This window comes from Ambystoma mexicanum, chromosome 3q, assembly GCF_040938575.1.
Source record: "Ambystoma mexicanum isolate Mex_15411 chromosome 3q, UKY_AmexF1_1, whole genome shotgun sequence".
NCBI lineage: Eukaryota > Metazoa > Chordata > Amphibia > Caudata > Ambystomatidae > Ambystoma > Ambystoma mexicanum.
In genome coordinates this window covers 1264417082-1264436402 of record NC_090926.1, presented here as the reverse complement: position 1 = coordinate 1264436402, position 19321 = coordinate 1264417082, and the positions used below count along the sequence as shown (strand labels likewise).

General features: G+C 46.3%; 1 protein-coding gene across 2 annotated transcripts in view; it reads right to left on the bottom strand.

Annotated features, from left to right (window-relative positions):
- Positions 1 to 19321, bottom strand: part of KRI1 (KRI1 homolog) — a 352880-nt gene that overhangs the window by 140613 nt on the left and 192946 nt on the right. For both annotated transcript variants that reach the window (XM_069604296.1, XM_069604297.1), the window contains exon 10: positions 13697 to 13829. In XM_069604296.1, coding sequence (XP_069460397.1) covers positions 13697 to 13829 — 133 coding nt within the window. The remainder of the gene's footprint in view (positions 1 to 13696; positions 13830 to 19321) is intronic.

Sequence of the window (19321 nt, the reverse complement as noted above, 5' to 3'; positions counted from 1 at the left end):
ACCGCAGTGTTGCCATTTGCGGTAGACGCGAGGAGCTGAAACTTTCAACAGCCACTCATTTGAAGATTGCTGGTTGTGAGCGGTGACCGTCCCATTGCAGTGCAGCAGTCCACAGAAGTCCTCTCTCTTGTCCCCATGACTGAGGCCCAGGAAGAGAGAAATCTACAGAGCTGCTCAGGAACAGAAGTCCGCTGCTGCAGTTTTTCTTCAATGCAAAGGTACTGTAAAGTCTGAAAGAACTTACCTCTCACTGTAGAGTTGCTTGCATCTTCTACTACTCAAGTCTAATCCGCTTGTGGCCCTACATTTGATTCTTCTCTTCTTCAAAGACTTCTAAAAACAATGTGCAAAGACATTTCGATTTACCTACCAGAAGTGCTTCATCCTATATAAGACTTTTGCCCATTGACTTTGACAGCCTATTGAACTGAACAATTCTTCTTGGGGGATCTTGAAGTATTTGCCTGCTTAAGAATATTTGTGGTCTCTTGTATGTTCTAAATAATCTTTTCCTTTGACTTATTACTAAATGATTCTAAATGCAACAGTGATATATTAATGTTCCAAGCACCATATCAACTGAAGTCACCTGAGGGTGTAGGTAGTGTCTGTGGGCCATCCCTAAAGGGTACTCCCTGATTTAGAGATATTAAGAGTGTTTATTTCATGAGGTGTATTTGAGAGTTACTGTTATATTGCTCCCTTATGAAGAAGGCTTATTCTAACTGACTGATAAATAAATTAATAACTGTTTATTCAAGAAACCTTGGGTTCAAGATTTTATTTGAATACTTGTAACTGTAAATCTGCGTAACTCCACTACAGATCACACTTCACCACTCTTGAGATAAGCCTGGCTGCTCAACACGCTACCAAAACTGTGTAGTACAGACTTATACCAAAGGTTGGGTTGCCTATACCTGTAGTCAGAGTTGTTTGTAGTGTTTCTAGAGGGTACTGCATACAAACTTTGCCTAACACTCACGACTTTCTTTTTATTCTTTATTTTGTCCCCAGTGGTACGATGAAGATGCTCTGAGCCCCTTCGACTCTACAGCACCACGTCTGAGGAACTGTCCAGGGAATTGTGCTACAAAGTTATTTACTACTTTATCTGTTTTTTCACGGCTTATAGTCTCACATCTTCCCGGCCCCCTCCTGGACTTCTACCTGTTCCCGTTACCTTCTCCCAGAGAACTGTTGACCGGTTTCACTAGGGGTCACGGTTCCACTCTCTCTATTTCAACTTCTTTCACACTATTTCTGCGGCAGGCTTCTCTACCCAGCCAGTTACTGCTGGCAGTCTTGGCATAGTTGTTGGACCCCTTGGTCCAACGACAGGTCACGCCATCACCACAGTCTCTTGCACTCTCCACACATTTGCCTACGTGGCTCTGCTTTAGGCTATGGTAGGCGGTCTCGACACTGTTGTCGGACCAGACAGTCCACCCACTACAGGTCGCACCACCTTTCCGTCTCTCCAGGTTCACTGAGCCAGTTCCCAACTGACTCTTAAGACGCTTCTTGGGCGTCCTGCTGCTTTTTTCTTCAACTTTGGAGACATGCCTGGCTGCAGTCGCCCAAAGCCAAGCTCAGCCTTACGGGCTTCAATGCGGCCCCCTCGGTTGCCAGGTTCTCCTTCTGGATGTACAACAGCTCTCAACATACCTTGCACGGGCCACTGCCAGACAAGTCAGAAGACGATGAAAAACCCAGTACTCCTTTGCTGTTCAGTTTAAATAGCAGGGATGACCCCACCGTAACATAAGTCTTAATGACAGCAGCTGATCGAGCCTTCGTCCCACTCAATTGTAGCATTCACAAGCTTTTCCTCGTTCCTGTACCTATGACATCAGCATGGTTTGATATTTTACAATAACAGTTTCGGCTTATGTGTACAAGGTTTGGGCATTAACAGCCTGCAGTGTTGGGGTTCAAATGGGCCCCGTTTCTCAATTACGCCCTTATCCCCAGGACAGGAGTCCCTCGCCTCGAGTTCCTCCTGCTTTTTAACACACCCATAGGGGGACTATTGGCTAGCGGCCTCACCACCCTAGCCTAATGGAAAAGGGCTCCCCTGTGGGGAGAAGTGACGAGAGACTTGTATATTAATATAACTAGGCTTACAACTCAATTTTCACTATTACTGATACTACTATTCTGGGCTAAACGCAAAGTGCTAAAAGTATCCATATACTCTGTGTTGCTTTGTGGTTTTGGGGCACGCCATCAACTATTAACCACGCGGCTCGCCGAATCCTTCTAATTTTGTGTCTCAGCTCAACTGCATACGGGTCACCCCAGTCCTATTTACTAGTCTAAAGAAACAATTACACATAAAATGTTATATTAAAATATACATGTTTTATATGTACACAAGGAAGGTGGATAAATACTTAGTTCACTTAACCAACAAACTTAGGAATAACACTTTTCAAAAGGCCATTGCTTCAATGGTAGTTGCAACCAGCACAACACGGAGTTCTACCATATCATCAGTACTACTGCGCACTCATGTCAAGACAAAGATATACACTAAATGTATTTAGTGAGAAAAACCACATAAGGTCTTTTAGGAAGGAAAAAGGTTGGTTAATCACACAGCAGCAGAACGTAACGTTCTATAGACACACCAACGCCTTAAAAAGTCCAATCCCCAGCTATACGAAAAGGTCAGCGCAGGAGTGGATTCAAAGTCTTAAGAAGCAGCAGAACAGCAAAGGTTCCTAGGATACTTTCAGTCTTCAGCAAAAGTCACTTTGCAATTCAACACAATGAGGGGGATCCTGCAAAAGGACTCCCTATGGGACTCTTTCACGCACTCCAGTCACTCTGGAGTGTCTTCTTTGTTCAAGGTTAGTTATATATTTCACCCCACAGTACCTTAGGTTAGAAGAAGTGCAGCAGCTTCGGACTCAGTCTCTCGATTCCTCCGCCTGGTGATGAAAGGAGGGAATCTCAATGGGATGGCTCAGCAGCAGTCCAGAGAGCGGACCCCTGGCATGGACTTTTTCGGTCTTCGGTCTCCTTGGTCAGTCTGTGGTTTTGGCGCCTTTTCTCAGCACCAACAAAGGACGGTAGTCGCCCGGTTGATCATCTTCGAGTCTGCAGTCCTGCACTCTGGTGAGGGGACTTGGGTGAGTCAGATAGGGTCTCTGGAGCTTAGCAACGACATGGACGTATTCTGACTTTCAAAGACGTTGCACTGCAGATGGGTGGGAGGTCTTCTGGTATTCACAGTTTGCAGCTCTGGAAAGGCACGGCACCTCAGTAGATGGCTCAATTTGTAGTCGTCTCAGGGAAAGTTGGTCCCCCCCAGCCAAAGGGAAGGAGGAGTCCTCTTCGGACCTACTCTGTCGAGTAGAAAATGGGGGTTAGGACAGCAATCATTGCTTCACAGTGATTGTAAGGGTCTACAGGTGTTTCTGGTCATTGTCGCTTTGGTTACTTCTGTTCCAGTGGTCGACTTGCCTTTCACCTCCGGAACCGGAACTTCAACTTTTATTCAGTTTTCCCACACACTTCTTCACAAACTATCAAGACAGCCAGACCCCCAATGGGAACTGGTTCCATTCAGGAACTCATGCAGATGAAGGGCAGGGGAGTGAATAACTCTCCCCCACTTCCTGCCTGCCCAGACACACTGGAGCCTAGGCAGGGACACCCAAGGGTTCCCACAGCAAATGTGCTGTAGGTCGTGGCTAGGGGACACCATCTCCACAGCTACAGTGCAATTTAGACAGCTTTGACATCCACTCTAATGCTTGCCGCAGTGAACAACGTTGGGCACAAGTGAGCACAAATACAACATGCACTGGTGCTGCCTACAGTTTGACAGCTCCTTTTTATACCACAAGTGTTTTTCTTGGGTTTATCCTGCCGTTTATTTATGAGTTATGACAAAGTTCTAAAAGTCCTACCCAAATACACTGCAAACTCTAATCTTGAACCGTTTCCGGAACAATTAGAAAAGCACTGCTCTACAGACTGTAAGGCAAGAATTGATGTACTAACACTGTGGGAGACTACACAACACATGTCCTCTTGGTTTTAGGTAACCCACCTTTTGGTATCGGTCTGTACTACACAAGTTGGTAGTGTGACTGAGCGGCCAGGCTTATATCAAGAGGGGTAAATGTGAGCTGTAGAGCTGCACAAATGAAATCCACAAATTCAAGTAGACAAGTAACACTTATACTCAAGGTTGTGTTATTAATAATCTTTTAACATTAGTTTTTAAATAAGCATTCTTTAAAAAAGGGAAATATATGTAACAACCAAATATACTATAAAATACTTTTCCAGAATCAACACCAAGCTAGTAGATAATCTTTACAGATGCTTCTTACACACTTCCTACACCCAGAGATGACTTCACTATCAATACGTTTATTCGGAAACAAATTTTCCATAAACAATACAAGATAAAATGCAATACAAAAATACAAGACACAAAGATAAACACATTACATAAGATGACGAAGTTTTTTAAAAAGTGTGTGTGTATGCCAATTAATATCCTCCAAAGGGGTACCAGAGTAATCAATTTATCAATGTTCAGTCAAATTGTGAGCAATGATTTTAGTTCTCCGGGGCCAGGCCTTTCTCAAAAAGTCCACCGAGCCCCAAGCCACGGGCAGCTGAAAATGGATAACAAAGGGCCTACCTTGAGACATTCCAGAGTATTTTCCTCCTTAGGTCTGTATAGGTTGGGCAGAACAGCACAACATGCAAAAGGTCCTCCACAGGGCACCGACAGCAGGGACAAGCCAGAGATTGTACATTGTGAGACCAGTTTTTAGTTCGGGCCCCAAGCCATAGGCAATCAAATCGCGCTCTTGTGATTTCCCAGCGATCATAAAGTTTATCACTATGTAGTAAATGCGGCTGAATAGTGTATGCAATGGTTAGAACAACGTGCTTTCTGTTTGCGGGAATGCCAGAGGCAGAGGCCTCTCTGTTTGACTCAAGAATGGTTTTAAACAATTGCTTTTCTACATTTCTGAATGTAGATGAGCCACAGCATTTTCTTTTTGCAGCCGGACTATTTGTCACTCGCAGTCGCGGCCATCGCCGTGACTGGCGTTTACTTCCGCGTTGGAGTTTGAGAGGTCATGGGGGAAGGTTGCTTTAGTCCCTTTTTTGTGTTTATGGCCGCAGCTCCTAACGCGAGACGCAACGCTGCCGGGAGTATAAAATCCCTGCCTCCCGGCAGGTCATTGCGTTGCAACCCCTCTCCGTTGTTTACTTCGTTTCTGGGTCCTTCGCTCTTCCTCTGCACCTCGCTTTGGATTCTACTAGGGGTTAATATTTACCCCCACGCGGTTACTTCTCATAGGTGTCCAGTCACCAGTAACCTCCATACTTTGTTTCCCTTTGCCATCCGCCGACCCCCTTTAGGCGGCGTCTGCCGTGCTCTCTCTCTCTCTCTCTCTCTCTCTCTCTCTCTCTCTCTCTCTCTCTCTCTCTCTCTCTCTCGTCCTCTCACCTAGCTCTTGAGTCTGGTCATCGCGGGGTTTTCTCTCCCGTGCTCCCGTGTTCCTCCGCAGTGCCTCTCGGAAGACTTCTACCTTCAGTCCGGACCTCCCAGCTGCTGTTTCCCTCGCCTCTCTCCAGGTCGACCGCTACAGTGGACGTTTTCAGCGTTTGGTGATCCTTCGCTTCCTCCTCTTCTTCGGTGGACTGCTGGCCTTCTGAGAACAGTCTTGGCACCTCCTATCAGGGTTTTTTCCCCTAGTGGGTTTTTCCCTGCTTTTTCTGGTTTGATTCCGGAGAGGGGGTCGCTGTGCCGCTGTTCACACCCAGCGGCCACAGTGGCTTCTCTCCGTGACAAGCCCTCGCACCAGAGGAAAGAGAGAGACTACCTGGCACGTCGAGGCCTGCAAGATACCATCGACTCGGAAAGCCCAGGTGAGGAGAACGTGGGTACGGAGGGAACACAGTCAAAGGTACCCCTTCAGTCACACTATTCACCAATGCGGTTATAATTTTATGTGAAAGAACAGCTTTCTGATTTGCCCATAATGCCAACCAGTGCACGAGAGGGGCCAATAACCAATCACCACCAATGTGTGGGCACCCAAGTTCCAAATGGGTGCCATCATTTGGCACAGACTGCGGTAACCAAGTAGTTTTTAAAAAAAAGGTGTTCAACATTTTCAATACTTGGGATCTTTTCCATTCCCCACAATGTGGCCCCATATTTAGTGGCTGTTTTGGTTTGCGCCCTATAGACTTCGAGAATTAACTTAAGTGGATGCCCTAGACAGTCATTTTGAAAACCTGTCAAGCCCCCCAATGCCGGTCTCATCCTCATGCATTGTTTGTCCACATGACCAAACCCTCGCCAGTTCTCAGTAAAACAGATTCCCAGATGCACAAAACTGGTCAAACTGGTCATCCTGGGAATAGGTTCACCACCACTCAATATTCTCTGCAACTTGAGGTGTCTGACGCCTCTGCTCCTGCAAGCCATGACAGCCGATTTTTTTGGAGTTCACCGAGAGTTTGTGAGTGGCCATAAATTCAGTATAAACATCCACCAGGCGTTGCAAGGCTATGGGGGTACGAGCTATGATAACCATATCATCAGCATAGCCTAGGACAGGAAGGGGTACACCTTCTATCCGGATAAAATCAGCATTAGAATCAACAAGAGCCTTATAAACACCATTTATATACAGGGCGAATAGTACCGGTGCCACAACACACCCCTGGCGAACACCCAGAGAGGTCTCAAAGAAAGCTGTACACGGTCCCTGGTCACCAAATCTCACGCAAGCCAATTGTTTTCATGGATTATTTGGAGCACTTTAACCATGTCTTCCGGGCAGCCCATGGACCGGAGCACAGTCCACTTTGTCAAATGCAGTGCTCAGGTCCATGAAAGACAAATATAGTGGCTCATCCCTAACATAAATTGATGAAGCACCCACCAAATAAAGATTCAGTGCCTGGTCCCTGGTTCGCAAGCCCGGACAAAAACCATATTGGGTCTCTAAGTACCCCTGAGTCAGAGATCCATTGTTCAAGCTGTGCCAAGACTGCCCCAACAAAGATTTTAAATAAAGTGTCCAGAAGGGAGATTGGATGATAGGAAAGAGGGCTGCCAGGGTCACCCTTCTTGAAAATAGGGAAAATTATAGCCTGTCCCCATGTTGCCGGATAGGTGCCCAATTCTAAATTTGCATTATAGCACTTGGTTAGTACTGGGGCCCACAAATCCACTTAATTACAAAAAATGTCAGTGGGAATGGCATCCGGTCCGGAGGCACGATAGGGGAGTTGTTTGCCAATAACCAACTCTAACTCTTTAATTGTTAGTCGCAAGGGAGAACCACGTGATCCATTATAGCCCAGAGATGGAGGAGCTTTAGATAAAGGGCTAAAATGGTTGGACCATGCCAGGGCACTTGGAGCGTTCCCTTTACAAGTGTTCAGTCTTTTATGGGGAGGCCCATTGGCCACAAATTCCCAGCCTGAAGAAGTTCCTCCCAGGCTTGCTCTTCTAAGCAGCACTTCCTTTTAGCAAGGGTGCTTTTATAGTGTGCCAGAGCAGCAATTATATCCCGTCGGGTGCGATCTTTTGCAGCCAAAATGCCTTTAAGGTTTTTCTGAGCTGACCAACAGGGTGCATCAAACCAGGTTTCCAAATTCTTTCGCCCCGTTTTAAAATCCTTTTGAAAGATGTTCAACATAGTGTCCCATATTTTTTGTGATGCTGAGATTATGGGAGCTGGGAGATATCCATTTGAGAGAATACTGTGTCCACAGGATCCAGCTTGGCCCATTTTATTCTCGATTTGCACAGGGGATTGAGACCACAATGGTCCAATTGTGGAAAATTAACAATTGGAACCATCAGCGATCGATTCCCAAGACCAGCCGCAGTGTGTGATGGTCGCTACATAGGTTCATAAGAACCTCAAACTCTTTAATTAGGTGCCAATCTCTTACGTGAAGACAAAAATAGTCAATGATGGAGGATCCCTGTGTGCCCAAAAAAGTTGGCTTCCCAGGCCGATCTATGCCTACACGGCCATTCAGAGACCGCACCCCCACTCTAAGAACCACTCACAAAACTGCAATCCCCTTGCACACATTCTTTCATCCTTCATTTGTGCTGGGGCTACCCCGTGGGCAAATTCTTCACCAAGGTCTAAGTTTACTGACGGCACCCCCGGTCCTAGTTTCGAATTAAAATCACTAGCCAGAATTAGTAGTGAGCCCCGATTCCTATTATCGCTACCATATGATTCAATAAAATCTCTCAGCGCACCTGGGCACCCTTGATTAGTAACATGTGGGCTATTGTAAAAGTTGACCAAAAATAAAAAGACGGCCACCAGCAGGGCGTGCAGTGATACATTGCACATTCCCATTCTTAGTTTCTCTCACCATCAGCGTAGAGCTAGGGACGCCTTCACCAAGATTGCCAGGCCACCAAAACATCGCCCACGTCTACCTTTTTCAGCTGGAACACATACTGAAACAGCCATCAAAACATAATGGGGAGAGTGCCCACGTCTCCTGAAGGAACATGATATCATATTCCCTCAGGACGACAGAGGTCTCTCTCTGCGAGAGCTTAGACACGGCACCTGCAATGTTCCAAGATAAAAGACATGGATGTCTGAGGGGGCATTCGTTCGTTTGAGAGATGGTTTGCCCCAATACATCACCTGTTCCAGAAAAATCCTTAGGCTGACCCTCCTCCCCCACGGCAGCTGGTCAATCTAGTTCTTCAATTTCACCCAGGACCTTATAACTATTTGTGAGATCTACCAGGGCCACTGGCGTTGTTGATACCATCTAGCTGCCTCCCCCAGAGACCTCCAGAGGCAAGCATGGGTGCAAGGTTTTAATGGTGGTCCACGGTGCTGATGGAGGTCTGTTTGCCAGGTAAATCACTCCTAAGGGAAAGAAGGCACTATTTTGCAGGAAAGAGTTGCCGGCCCTACACTCAGGATTAATTGAGGTAATCACATAGTTAAGCATTGCTGGAGTAATCAGACACCACCACACAGTCCCCCACAGCCCATTTAGGTTTCTTCCCCACCCAGGAAACCCTCCTAGCCATAAGAATACCTCCTCTAGGGTTCACCTTCATACCAGGCAAACGTGAATTGATCCATTGTGCAGTCTTATTTAAAAGGGAGGAGGTGGATTCCACCTAACCGAAAGGCAGGGGAGGGAGTCCGGTGATGACTCCCACCAAAGGGGCAGCCTCTGGAGGAAGGTTGAGTACTACTTACTCACTGATAGGACTTTGTCCTTTAAAATCTTGTGTGCCCACAGCTGAGACCCCCCAAGCAGCTCTTAGACCCCTTCCAAGTAGTGCCTTCCAGAAGCGCTGCGTTGTGCCGTATTGGGAGCACAATTGGTATAGCGGAGACTATAGGATTATGAGCAACCATCCCACCCCCATTTAATTTAATTGAAGGGTTTGGAAGGTGGGGTTCAGGGGTTTCCACAGCGGGTCCAGGTGCCGCTGGTCCTGCGCGTTCTGCAAAAAGTTCTTTAATTTCTATGATGTCTTTTTTTAGACCTCTTATTAGGTCATCCATGATGCATAAGGTTGTGCTTAAAGAGGTTTTAAGGGCCCCTATGTTTTCTAGGATCGGTGCAAGCTTTCTGTCCAATACCGCATCCAAGATTTTGAAGTCACTTGAAGCGGACTCCAAAAAGTCATTAAATGATGCAGCGAGGCGAGGGTTCTGGCCACTACCCACCAAGCTACCCATAGGGGCAACTGCTTGTACTTCCCTATATATTGGGCATCCAAAGAGAGTCGCTACACTTTCACCGGCCAATAAATCAATTTCCAGAGGGTGATTGTTCGATGAGATTTCAAGAAATTGTGAGAGGCTGGGGAGTGAGGAGTTTGGAAAGGGTAGCGGGGGCATTCTTTTATCACCGGATGCACTAGATTGTGGACTAGCAACTTCAATAGCTCTTTCTATGTGTTGGATGCGCTCTTCCAGTTTACATGCCATTTGCTTAAGATATTCATTTAAAGTAGATTGACCGTGTTCAACCTGGCCCCTTTGCTTTTTCTGGACTTCAGTTTGGGATGGTTACCGACAGTATCCTGGATACCCGGCACACCCAAAGAACTGGGCCTCACTCGCAGCCCCGCATCCTAACAACCTATAGCCCTGAAGGCCGAAATCAAGGGTAGGGAGTAAAAGCAGATGGAGAAATGGCGCGAGTAAGGCTAATAGGCCACTAACCCGACATATAGGGCAGGGACAGGGCACGCCCGACAGCTTGAGGAGCTGCCTTAGTCAGTCTCTCCGCCCCTGTCCTTCAAACTGCCACAGACTATGCAGATCGCCAAACTCTAATTATCAGAATAGCAAGCAGCATCCATGGAAAAAATATTGCAGTGATTATAGGAGCAGATAAAAAGATGGCTTATTAGGCAGCGTCCGGGTTCAGGATGGGTTCTGTGGCAACAATGTCTCAATTACTGGCACTTTATTTTTTGTTGAGGTCCTTAATACCAAGGTGCCACAGTGGCAGCCACAGCTGTACCCAGAGAGGGTGTTCTAGAAAGCAGGCGAACCCCTTGTTTCAATGACTTCGCAGGCAGAGGCTAAGACAGGCTACAGCATGGGGTGGGTGGACACAGGTGGAAGGTTTAATAATCAAAGCGGCCCTCAGCCTGTAGCCCACTCAAGGTACTTCGTAAAGAGGTTGGGCTGTAGGTGCCAGCATTCCAAATAGACACAGGTCGGGCTGCGCGAGATAAAATATTTAAAGTTTCGGGCTAATACTGCCAAAGGAGGCACAGAACACCGCTTATCAGGAATGCGTGGTGAAAAACAACTGTTAGCTACTGGGTGAGTTATACTCCTGATTTTACAGGAGGACCAGCCCCTAAGTTCGACAGATGCAGTAGTTTATCTCCGGAGAGCAGAGGAGGGGGAGATTAGCTTATAAGTGGGCCGCCGCTCTTCACAGAGCACATCAGGTAATTAAAGTAGTGGGAGGAATTGAAGCCAAGTACTGCCAAGGTGCAAAAGGAGCCGAAAATGCACAGGGGCCAGTCAATGCTTCGTCATCCTCGGCTTATGGAGAGAGAGGGGGATGTAAAATCAGTCAGCCAAAGCACTCCTATCCTCACCTCTAATTCCGTCTCAAGGTCCGCCTTGAGTGCACACCCTCAGCCACGAACACGAACGCAAACACGGCCCGCCGCTGGGATGATGACAAATGAAGACAGCTGCCGCCCTCAGACACCATAGACCTGCAGCTCTGCACAGACTGCAGCGACTGCCCCTCGCCGCGGCTTCGTCGTAGAATGGAGCTTTTCAAGGATCACAGGCAGGTGTGGGTGATTAACCCCTCCTCTCCCTTGCAGTCCAGCACTCCCAGGCAGAGACTGCCCTTAACTGCCCTTCGCCCTTCACTAACTAGGACAGTATTGGCAGTTATATAGCACTAGTACACCATGTAGATTCTGAGGTGTGTAGAAAGAAAATGTTTAAGGGAAGGAAAAAGGTTAAACAGGTTCTCAGAGCATGTGAGCACTTTAAATCTTCCAATGAAGTCTAGATAAAAAGCTTTCCGAGCAATATTAATTTAAACCAATGTATCACCTATGAGGGACAGTAATTATCAAAGTCAAATGGACTAGAAGAGTCTGCAGGGAGCCACGACAGCCAACGACTTGCAACGTTAAGAGTTTTGTTGAAGTAAAAATCACTGTAGGGTCACAAGCTGTTACACTTGTGAAGGGTAGAGCTGAAATAAATTCTAGCAAAGTAGCTACTGCAAGCCTCAACTGAGAAGAGCAAAGCTAAAGACACTGAGGAATGTACCCCAAGTCAGAACAGTACCTTTGGTTAGAAGAGTGGACCAGCTGGCTACTGTCTGGTTGCAGTGATGCAGATCCTGGGTACCTGGGCCTCAGTCGTGGGGACAAGAGGGAGGATGTCTGGGGACTCACGCAGCACCAATTCGGAGGTCGGCGGGCAGCTACGGGCTCTTTTCAGGTCAGCGGCACTTAGCTGTTTCAGCACTCGGTAAACAGCACCACCGCGGATCTTGCATACCGATTGGGCTTCCTTCACGCCTTGAGTCCTGCACTCTGGTGAGTGGACTAGAGCTCTGGTCGTCCTGCTTCTGGAGGGTCCCGAGGAAACTCCTGGAGCTTCTGGTCGGATCACAGACGTTGCAGTCGACTAAGGATTTCTCGACCCCTAGCACTCGGCTCCTGCAGCAGGAAAGAAGTACAGCCGGCTGGGGAAGTTGGTCCAGTGGAGTTCGTCTCGGGGCTAGTTGGTCCCAGTAACCCAAGGGACGAAGTCGTCCCTTCCAGAGCTTCTCTTGTCGATTAGAAAAAGGCGTTTCAGCACAGCAGCAGGGCTTCACCGGGCAATTCAAAGGTCCAATAGGATGCAGCAAGCTTTGTTCAAGGTTTGGTCAGGATGTTCTTCCCAGTGGTCGACTGTTTTCAGTCCCAAAACCCTTGCCTTTTAAGCAGGTTTCTCCCATTCATGCACAGCCTAGCTGTCACTCAAACAGCAGGGTGGCTGTCCGGCAAGGACAGCCAGCCAGCCAACCAGCCAATCAGGACTGGGTGTATTCAGGGATTCCTAAAGACAAAGGACAGGGGAGTTTTGGGAACCTCCCTCACTTCCAGACTGGAGCCAGAGGCGGGTTTCAGTATTGAAGCCCGCCAAAGGCAAAACCAACAAAGGGCTCAAACCTGGCATTGCGCGCACAGTAAACCCCGAGAAAGATCTCACAAACAGAAAATGGCAGAAAAAAAAAAAAAAGACGACCAGGGACATTTTGACAAAAGCCGATTCAGCCTGCAGTAGAAAAGCACAATGGTAGGAAAATGAAAACACTGCCACCAGCCATTTAAAGGTGGGGAACATAAAAAAAATGTTATATGAGTAGGCAGGAAAAGGGGCTGCTAAGTAACCCCCAGCACGCCACATAAGATAGTGTGTGCTGGACCTACAAAGAGAAAAGGTAAGTAAAATCAATTTCACTTTACTATTCTTGGGGACATTAGTTCACACAAGAAAAGGTATTTAAACCGTATGAGAAATCTGAAGGATTTCTCTGTGACACTGCACTGAAGGTGCTGCGTGTCACCATTCAAAACGTAGATGCCTATGGAGTTTGTCAGACTCCCAAAACAAAGTAAACAGATAATCCAAATCAGGTCAAAACACATGAGAGAGCGAGAAAAAAAGGCCTCACTCACTCCAGGGTTAAAATTAAAAAGTCCTAAACTCCAGCAGAAGAGCTGGGGGTCTCCAAGGTTGAAGGGAATTAGTACAGAAATGAGAATTCTCCCTAACAACTGTATCCTAAAAAGCTACTCTTTCACATTCTATATAATCGTGTCTGCTAAAACCTTATAAAGCCTATGTACAGTGTGGCCGTTCCCCCGAGTGTTGCTGTATACTACTCTATCTTTTCATCAAGAACCTTGAATGCTATGCCACAAATACCCCTCAGATAGTCTGCCAATATAGAGAGAATCCTTCCAACCCACATGTGTATTGACACTGCTGAACTCTAAACATAGGGTCTGGAGAATCCTCTGGATATCCCTCAAGGTGTCAGGGGAGCAATGGGAGCCCGTATTCATTGCGCACTAGATTCACCGCTCCGACAAACCAGTTTTCTCTCTGCACCGCTAAGAATCCAAATAGTCTGGAGCCCATCTTACCATGTCAGAGTCTGGCTCTTCAAAACGGAAGTTGTATTTTCGCTCAAAGTCCTCCTGTTTCTTCAGAAAGAGCTCCCCCTCATCTTCGGAGTCCTCCAGCTCGGGATGCACAATTTCCTCATAGGTGGGGATCCTGCAACACAGAATTAACCACTTTATACTTGCGCTAAATGTTTCAATTCAGTAAGAGAAGTCGTTGGATTAATGCAGCTGCAGGTCATACGTTCAACTCCCGGCAGAGTAATCTTAGCCTTTCAACCTCTATTGATAAAATGAGTGCAATGGAGCTGGGTAATATTTCAAACACTACAAAGCTGGAGGTACAAAAACAAGCTATATAGCACCACCCCTTTCTGCTCTCAAGGAGGGAAGGATAGACATTGGTGCGTGTGCTACTGCGCGAAAAGAAGATGTGCTGGTATGCTTATTGTGTTCCCACAAGGGTGCCTGAGTTAGGTTAAGCATATTAAGGGGCTTGTACCAGACCCCAGAAACTGCTATGTGCCCAATTTCATGACTGCACAGTGCTGTAGTGCTGTTCAGGTTGATAGCGCTGCTTGAGCAACACTGACACACCCAGTAGAGTGGCATAACAATAATGCTAAGAGAATCTCCAAGCAATGGCGTATGCAGGCTGTCTGCTGCCCTAAACCCAAATAAGTGAGCGCCCGCCTCCAGCTTTACTCCACCTCTGCCAGACTCTGCTCCTTCCCCAGATTCCGCTCTTTCAACAAACTATGTCTGTGTTGCCCAAACCATGCCCCTTCCTTTTGTCCCCAATTATGGCTCCATAACATAAGGATGATTTTAAGGTTGCAGGGATTAGAAAGTTATTGCTTCCTCTCCATTCATTCAAACCTGTCATCTTCTGCTATGTTAGCAGTAGGCAGTGCTAGGTAGGATTTTCATTTCAGGGATGCATCTTCCTGACCCGTGTCAACCCCAGGACTTTTTGCTGGACTTTGTGATTATATATCCCTTACCACCTATGAGTGACTTACGTCTCTCCATAGTGTGGGATTGGAGTTATAGTTTCCTATAACCTTTGGACTGACTAATGTACTATGGCAGCACATAGCATTTAAATGCAGTGGGGCTGAGTTGCCTTTGGGCTTCCCTTTTTAATTTCAATTTAATGTACTTGGTTGAACTACTGTTCCCAAGGGGGTTAAGTGGGATTTCCATCCCCTTTACATTTGATATAGTGAGCCAGCACACCCCGCCTCATGTGGAGCACTGGTGGGGTACAATGTATCTCCATGCTTACTTGCCTGGCTGGTGTCCGTGAAACTACTTTTATGACTTTTAGTCAATATTACTCGCAGGCTGTCAAATCAGCCGCAGTGATGCACAGGAGGGCCACTGTTAGGACAGTGTTTCTGAAGTCCAACTAAGGGTTTAGCAAAACCATACAACTGAAACGGTACAAAACTCCACACTTGGTATAAGGCTGTAGCACCTGGGTAGATGGTAACGTAGACCGAGCAGCCAGGCTTACCTTAGGAGGGAGAGAGGGCTGTAGGAAAGTACAAAGAACTTGTAGCATACCAAGGGTTCAAAAGAAACACTTACAACCAGAAGTATTATAAAAAATAAAGGTTCATTATACATACAGTTATGCCAAGTTAAGTCTTGGGGTAAGGACTTTGTCAGAGTCATAAACACATTATAAAAACAACACAATGTTTTAAAGTACACAGACCAAAGCATAGACCCTGTTCCGAAAACTAACAATATTTCTAGGCAAGCCCGACCTTATCAAACACATTTAGTACAGGACACAGCTATGCACAGGGAGTAAAACCATAAGTTACTTTAGACTGTCAATCATGGAGTAACACTCAGTTTAAGGAATCACCTAGTAAGCCAACCCTGTTATCAGAATACTTTTCTGAATAGGGGAACACAGATTCAAGGAACAGTATAAATCTATAACTACATTAAGGACAACACTCAGTTACACCAAGTGAGTGAGATTTTATGGTCTAATATACAATTACAGTACATTTTCAGATCAGTGGAACACAGACTAAGGTAAGCAATAACAACTTATTTTAGGATGGCAGGCAGCTATTCAATTTGAGTAAAATTGAAGGAATAGTTACTTTTGGGAAAGAGGCACAACCAATTCAATTGTGAGTAAAATAACCGTACATAAACATTTCAGACTAGCAGATCACATTCAAGGTAAGAACCATTGTAACTGCTCACTCTCAGGGGGCAGTTACCAATCAACTCTTTTACAAGTAATTCACTTTTAAACACTTGATATACTTTTCAAGGCAGAACCCTTTTCTTATCCAGGCCTTCCCCAGCCTATTGCAGGAGTTCACTCAGAGGCAGAAGAGGGACCCTAGTGGTCTAGTCAGCTGTAGGTAGGGTGAGATAGGGTTCAGTTGCAGGGAAGTTAGAGTTGCCGAGGAAGTCTCTTCAAACAAGTATTTCCCTTTAGAGTTAGTTAGGGTCCAGGGACTTTGTGGAGACACCCTAGGAGGGTTCCAGCAGCAGGCCCCAAAGCTATACAGAAATCACACAGGCTTAAGGTAAGTAAATACCCCAGTGTTAGTGAGATGTATCATTATTGTGCTTCATCCCCTCTCCTAGTGAGACCCAGAGCACTTGTTGCTGGACTTCATTTTTCCTTTAATCCTGAATGAGTGGGGCCTTTTTACACTCATTCATTCTTATGGGCTCTGTCTTCTGGAACTCTGTTATTTGCATTTTACTTGTACTATGGACTCTATTTCCCTCCATAACTCTTAAAGGCATCTGTATTTTACTATTGCAGCACACAACTCCTTATGGGCAGTGTTGCTGGGGACCCTTAGGGTCCGCCTTTGAGATGCTTTTCTTTATCCTAGAGTAACTACAGTTCTTAGGGATAGAGAGATACTTTGTATCTCTCTAAAAACATAGTCAGAGATTGGCACACACCACCTTATGTGGAGTGCCAAAGGGATACCTACTACTGACTTTTTAGTCACATAGACAATCTCCTAGTTATGGCTGGTGGGAGTGCAAGTGTTCTACCAACTATGTGTACTTTTTGTAAAGCAGGCTATGTCCATTGCCCAGTAGTGCACAATAGGGGCACCCAAGTACCAACTTGGGGCCACCCTTATTTTTTTTTGCAATTACTAGCGTGGTTGTTCTTGGTTAGCCCTTCTACCCTCCTGGGAGGGTGAGACCTGTGTGACCGATTTGCCTTTGGCAGGAACCTTTGGGTGTCCCTGCTTATGCTCCAGTGTCTGGGCAGGCAGGAAGTGAGGGAGAAAATTCCCACCCCCCTGCCCTTTGTCTGCCAGAGTGCCTGAATAGCACCAGATCCCAGTGGGGGTCTGTCTGTCCTGATTGGGCAGCCACAAGCCCTTTACTGTACATTGCTGAGAGAGATTGCAGACGAGTGTGTGCTGGAATTGTATAAAAAGGTGAGGCTCCTGGAGTGAAAAGCAAGTCGATCACTGGAAGCTGAAGTAAACAAAGAAGACGACCAGAGACCCCTGCAGACCCATTGCAATACCGTTTAGCGACCACTGCTGTCCTGGCCTTGTTTTCTATGCGACAGGAGTTCCAAAGAGGACAACCCCTTCCCTTTGGCTGGTGGGAACAACCAATCCTAAGAATAACTTTGATTTGAGCCATCTCCCGAGGTCCTGTGAGTTTCCAGAGCTGCAGAACCCCAATACCATGAGACCTGGTGCCCATTTCGACTGCATCGTTGTGGAAAGGACGAGATCCGATCCAACTCATCCAGACCCCCTCATAAGAGTACAGGACTGCAGGAAGTGAAGAACATTGACCGGACAAATCGCAGCCTTTCTTGTTGCTGCAGAAAAGGCGCCAAGACCAGAGTGTGACCAGAGAAGTTCCTGAAAGTCGTGCTAGAGATCCTCCCTCAAGACTGCTGCTGAGAGAAAACCGGTCCATTGTCCTGCCTTCAGTCCTCAGACCAAGGAATCTAGAGCAGCACCATCGCATTTTTTGCAATAATATTGAGAATCCCAGATTAAACTTACCACATGGACGTTCCTTTAAGACTAGATGGAAAAACTATTTGACACTAAGCGGTTTTCTGTACACAGCTAGTACCACGTTGTTAATGGAACATTAAAAACATTTCTGTTGAAACTTTAAAGTGGATCATTTGTATATCTAACAGCATAACCTGGCCCATTAGAGGCTCTGGCATAGTTTTGTTACTTTGACACAGGTTGGCAGCGCAGAAAGTGAGGTTTTCCAAATCTGTTACATTTTGTTTGAAGGGGTCCCTGAGAAATTACCCTTCTGGTCTTCACTGCTGACGCATACCTCTTAATAGCTAAACATATCCTTTAGACATATATGGAAATCGGATTTACAATTATTTTTGTGCGCACCTCCTATCACAGGATAATTTCTCAGACACTTCAACCTCATCTCAAGAGGGGTCAATGTGAGCAGTAGGGTTTTTAGACAGAGATCCACAATGACAAGTATTCAAATAAACTCTTACAATCAAGGTTTCTTGATTAAACAATTAGTAATTACAGTCAGTTATATAAGCCTTCTTTAGAAGGGAGCAAAACAGAAAACATGTAACACTTCAAAACACACTCTTAGTTTCTCTAATCAGATGATACCCATTGGGGATGGCACACAGACACTTCCTACACCCTCAGGTGACTTGAAAAGCTAGGACACTGTGGCCACTGATTCATCACTGGTACATTTAGAGCAATACTGAGTTTGGTGAAAAGGTTAGAATGGGGAATAAAACAAAGGTTAACAAATAATTCATAAACTGGTAAGTACTTTTTGAACCCTCCAATGCAAAGTAAATGAATCCTTTCCTGGGGGAAAAGGTAAAGATACAAAGTCAGACTTAAGAAGACTCTCTAAGGGAGCCAGGACAGCCAATGTTAGTTGAGCAAACTCTAGGGGAGGTGAAGATCTTCTTTGCAGGTAAGTAAAAGTCTTGCACAATGTTTATAGAAAAGTTTGTAGAAATAAAATCACTTGAAGGTCCACAAGCTGGGAGCCTTGTGAGGGGCAAAGCTGCAAGTAACTCTCCAAGGGCAACCAAGACAAGTCTCAACTGAGAACAAGTAAGGCTACAAGACAAGAGTTAAGTCCTCTTAACTTTACAGTACCTTTGGTTAGAAGAAATGGTTCCAGCTGGCTTCTGTTCCTGTGTAGCTTTGCAGATCCTGTTGTTCCTGGGCCTCAGTTGTGGGGACAAGAGGGAGGGCGCCTGGAGACTCCTGCACTACAACTTGAAGGTCAGCGGCAGCAAGGGGCAAACTTCAATTCAGCTGCACTTTGCGGTGTCAGCTCCTCGCGTCTAACAAATCGCACCACCGAGGTCTCATGGATATCACTCTGGACTTTCCTTGCATCTGGAATCCAGCAAGTTGAGGTGCATTAGGCTTGGTCAGTCACGCTTCAATGGAGTCCGGAGGATCTTCCTGTAGCTGGGGTCCGACTTAAAAGCGATACACTCGGTTTGGTGTTCCTCTCCCCTGGCACTTCGGTTCCTGCAGCAGCAATGGAAGTACAGCCAGCTCCGAAAGGATGTCGACGGTTCACTTTGGGGTCGATTTGTCTGAACAACCCAAGGGGAGAAGTCGTCCTAGCAGGGCTTGGCTT